We start from the raw sequence: 3,929 nt of genomic DNA on the forward strand, positions 1-3,929 counted from the left end.
GGCAGGTCTTGAACCCACAGGCTCAGGCAATCCACTCACCTCAGCCTCCCAAAGGTGCGGAATTACAGGCTGAGCCACTGAGCCCGGCTAGTTTTCAGTCTTTTCGAGCTACTTCCTGCCTTCTCCATGCCCTCTCCTCAGGCTGTTGGGTGTCTGTGGGTGAAGAGGGTTTAGAACCAAAGCATGATTCCTTCACCTGCCTTCTTGATTTTCTAGGCTTCCATCTTTTACTTATTTACTTTTTTTGAGTTGGGAGTCTCACTCTGTTGCCCAGGCTAGAGTGCAGTGGCATGACCACGGCAGCCTCAACATCCCGGACTCAGGTGATCCTCCTGCCTTACCCTCCAGCTGGAACTACAGGTGCACGCCACCACACCCACTAATTTTTTTTTTTTAAATAGAGATGAGGTCTTGCTATGCTGCCCAAGCTGGTCTCAAACTTTTGGGCTCAAGCAATCCTCCTGCCTTGGCCTTCCAAAGGGCTGAGATTACAGGCGTGAGCCACTGCGCACGATCCACCATCTCCCATCTGGGTTGCCCGTTAAGCCAGGAAACTCCTTGCTGCTGGCTCAGGTCTTTGGGTCCTGGGGACGAGTAGGCTGGAGTTGGGTCCCACATTCTCCCTCACAGTCCAGGGGAGAAGGAGCAGGTGAGACAGAGCCGGGCCTGCGGCAGGAGTGATGACAACCACCACGCGTGTGCAGTCTCAGCAGCCTTGGGTGGGGCGAGGTCACTCCCCGCTGCCCTGTACCCAAGCCCGCTCCATTCTTCTCTTGGCCCTTGTTTTGAAGGGTGACCGGGAGGACTTTAGAGATGAATCTTTTTTTTTTTTTTTGAGTTGGAGTCTCACTCCATCGCCCAGGCTGGAGTGCAGTGGCACGCTCATGGCCACTGCAGCCTCGGCCTGCTGGGCTCCGGCGATCCTTCTGCCTCAGCCTTCCAGGTAGCCGGAACTACAGATGCGTGCTACCATGCCCAGCTAATTTTTTTTGATTCATTGTAGAGACGAGGTCTTGCCAAGTTGCTCAGGCTGGTCTCGAACCCGTGGGCTCAGGCAGTCCTCTCACCTCGGCCTCCCAAAGTGCTGGGAGTATAGGCGTGAGCCACCGCGCCCGGCCTAGAGCTGAATTTTAAGAGGGACATTTGAGATTCGCTGTGGCCAAATATCTCTCCTTCCCCTGTTTTCTGGAGGGTCAATCCCCACTAATCCTGTGCAGTCTGAGAGGCCCGTTCCCGGCTTAGTCAGTGCAATAGAACAGGACGATTCTACTCGGCAGGCTCGGCGTGAGACCTTCAGCCAGGATCCGGGCTCTTCGAGCTGCTGGGGACTTCGGGAAAGTTGACCCCTCAGGGGGTCAACCAGCAAGCAGCACAAGGAGCAGGGCCCAACCTGCTGTAGCTGGGCTTCCCACACCGCAGGGGCACGAGAGTTACCTGGTCATCTAGCTGAAGTGCAAACTCTGGCTCAGTGGGCCTGGCAAGAGCCTGAGATTCCGCATTTCTTTCTTTTCTTCTTTCTTTCTGTCTTTCTTTCTCTTTTTTTGTTTTTGAGTTGGAGTCTCACTTGGTCGTCCAGACTGGAGTGCACTGGCCGCTCCCAGCCACCGCAGCCTCGACCTGCTGGGCTCCGGCGATCCTTCTGCCTCAGCCTTCCACGTAGCTGGAATTACAGGCGCGCGCTACCACGCCCGGCTAATTTTTTGATTTTATTGTAGAGATGAGGTCTCGCCTGCCCAGACGGGTCTCGAACCCACGGGCTCAGGCAATCCACTCACCTCAGTCTCCCGAAGCTCGGGATTACAGGCTGAGCCACTGAGCCCAGCTGGCTAATGACTTTTAAAATTATTTTTATTTATTTTATTTTTAAAAATTCCAATTTAAGCCTTTCTGCACTAGAACCAGTGATTTTATTTTAAAAAATATATATATATGTATATATATATACACACAAAAGCAATGTGGCCACATGTGGTGGCTCATGCCTGTAATCCCAGCACATTAGGCCAGAGCTGGAGGATTGCTTGAGCCCAGAAGTTCGAGACCAGGCTGGGAAGCATAGTGAGACCTCGTCTCCACAAAAAATAAAGAATCTCGGCTGGACATGGTGATATGTGCCTGTAGTCCCAGTACTCAGGAGGCTGAGGTGGGAGGATCGCTGGAGCTAAGGAGTTTAAGTTTACAGTAAACACTGTACTCCAGCCTGGGTGACAGAGCGAGACTTGTCTTACAGAGAAAAAAAAAAGAAGAAAGAAACGCTATGCAAAATAAAATAAAAACACATTAAAAATATCAGCCCTTGGTTTTTATTACTGTTATTAGATTCAGACAAGATATTACTCCATCCATTGCTCTAAGGGTTTGTCAGTGTTACAGTTGTTTTTGTAGCTCGCCTGCTTGGGATTGGTAGTGGACAGTTCATGCCCAGCTCTGGACTGCCGAGCCCACCCTGCTCTGAGGACCCCGCTAGGTGGATCTGGGGCCAAGGGAGCTGGGCAGACCTTTTGGCAACTTAAGGGAACCCGGGAGGGAGAGGGCCAGTGACCGGCCTCCCATTCCAGGCAGAAACCATTGTCTACGTGATCGTGAGATGCAAGCTGGATGATCGGGTGAGGACGGAAGCTGAGTTTTCCCCGGAGGACTCCCCCTCGATGCGGGTAGAAGCCAGGCTGGAGAATGAGTACACCGTCTCCGTGAGGGCTCCCAGTAAGTGGCCCCTGTGCACGTGGCAATGCAGTGACTTCGTTGCTTCTGGGCGACACCATCACCAACACCAGGCGGCATGTGTTCAAGATTTTTGCAAATGTGCTATTTTTTGGAGGGAGGGGGGAAACTCCTTGTGTGAGGAGGGATAAGTCCCTCAAAATCCTTGAGGGCCACATTCTTCCCCTAGAAACTGAAAGAGCAGAATGGGACCGATAGTGCTCAGTCAGGTTTGTCAAAACCACCACGGTCAGAATCATGTGAATATACTTGACACTACTGAACTGTATACCTGAAAATGGCTCAGATGGTCAATTTTAATGTTTTTTTAAAAACATCACAATTGTTTTTTAAAACCCAAACCAATAATCTTCCCATGGAGCATCTTGAATTTTTTTTTTTTTTTGAGTTGGAGTCTCACTGTCGTCCAGGCTAGAGTGCAGTGGCACGCTCATGGCTACTGCAGCCTCGACCCTCTGGGCTCAGGTGATCCTTCCTCCTCAGCCTCCCAAGTAGCTGGGACTACAGGTGTGTGCCATCACGCCCGGCTAATTTTTTGATTTATTGTAGAGATGAGGTCTCGCCAGGTTGCCCAAGCTGATCTTGAGCTCCTGGGCTCAGGCAGTCCTCTCACCTCCGCCTCCCAAAGTGCTAGGATTACAGGCGTGAGCCACCGCACCTGGCCTGTTAAAAATATTTAACATGTCTAAGCTTCACTCCTATAAACTAATTCCGTGGATCTCATGTAGGAGCCAGGCACCTGCATCCTTAAAAGGCTGATTCTGCTTGAGGCTGAGGAATGCGCCATGTGGTTTTAAATGTCGTCCATTGTTTTAATGTGCGTTTCTCTGATTACTAGTGAAGCTGAATATTTTTCCACGTTTGCTATTTCTTACATTTCCCCTTTTGTAAATTGAATCTCTGTGGTTGGTGTATTTTAAATTTTTCTTTCCCCTTTGAAACCCCTTCCTGTGGTACAGAATCCCGCCCCAGAGCGTCACATAGACAGCTGCAGAGCAAGGGAACCCATTCAACTGACCCAGGCGGCAGACACGCGGGTTCCCCTCCTGGGATCCCCCCACCTCCCCCAACCGCTGGCCTTTGTATAAGGGGCCCTAAGCCCCACTTTTCTTCCTGCTCGTGGAGGCTCTGGGCCTAGGAGTGAGTTAAGAGATGAGAACCAGCCGGGCTCGGTGGCTCAGCCTGTAATCCCGCGCCTTTGGGAGGCT

At 51.4% G+C, this 3,929-nt stretch overlaps 1 protein-coding gene across 1 annotated transcript in view; it reads left to right on the forward strand.

Annotated features, from left to right (window-relative positions):
* PIK3AP1 (phosphoinositide-3-kinase adaptor protein 1) overlaps positions 1 to 3,929 on the forward strand; it is a 103,411-nt gene that overhangs the window by 40,889 nt on the left and 58,593 nt on the right. The window contains exon 3 of the mRNA XM_021710809.1: positions 2,559 to 2,703. Coding sequence (XP_021566484.1) covers positions 2,559 to 2,703 — 145 coding nt within the window. The remainder of the gene's footprint in view (positions 1 to 2,558; positions 2,704 to 3,929) is intronic.

This window comes from Carlito syrichta, unplaced genomic scaffold, assembly GCF_000164805.1.
Source record: "Carlito syrichta isolate Samal-C Ts95f unplaced genomic scaffold, Tarsius_syrichta-2.0.1 Scaffold301559, whole genome shotgun sequence".
NCBI lineage: Eukaryota > Metazoa > Chordata > Mammalia > Primates > Tarsiidae > Carlito > Carlito syrichta.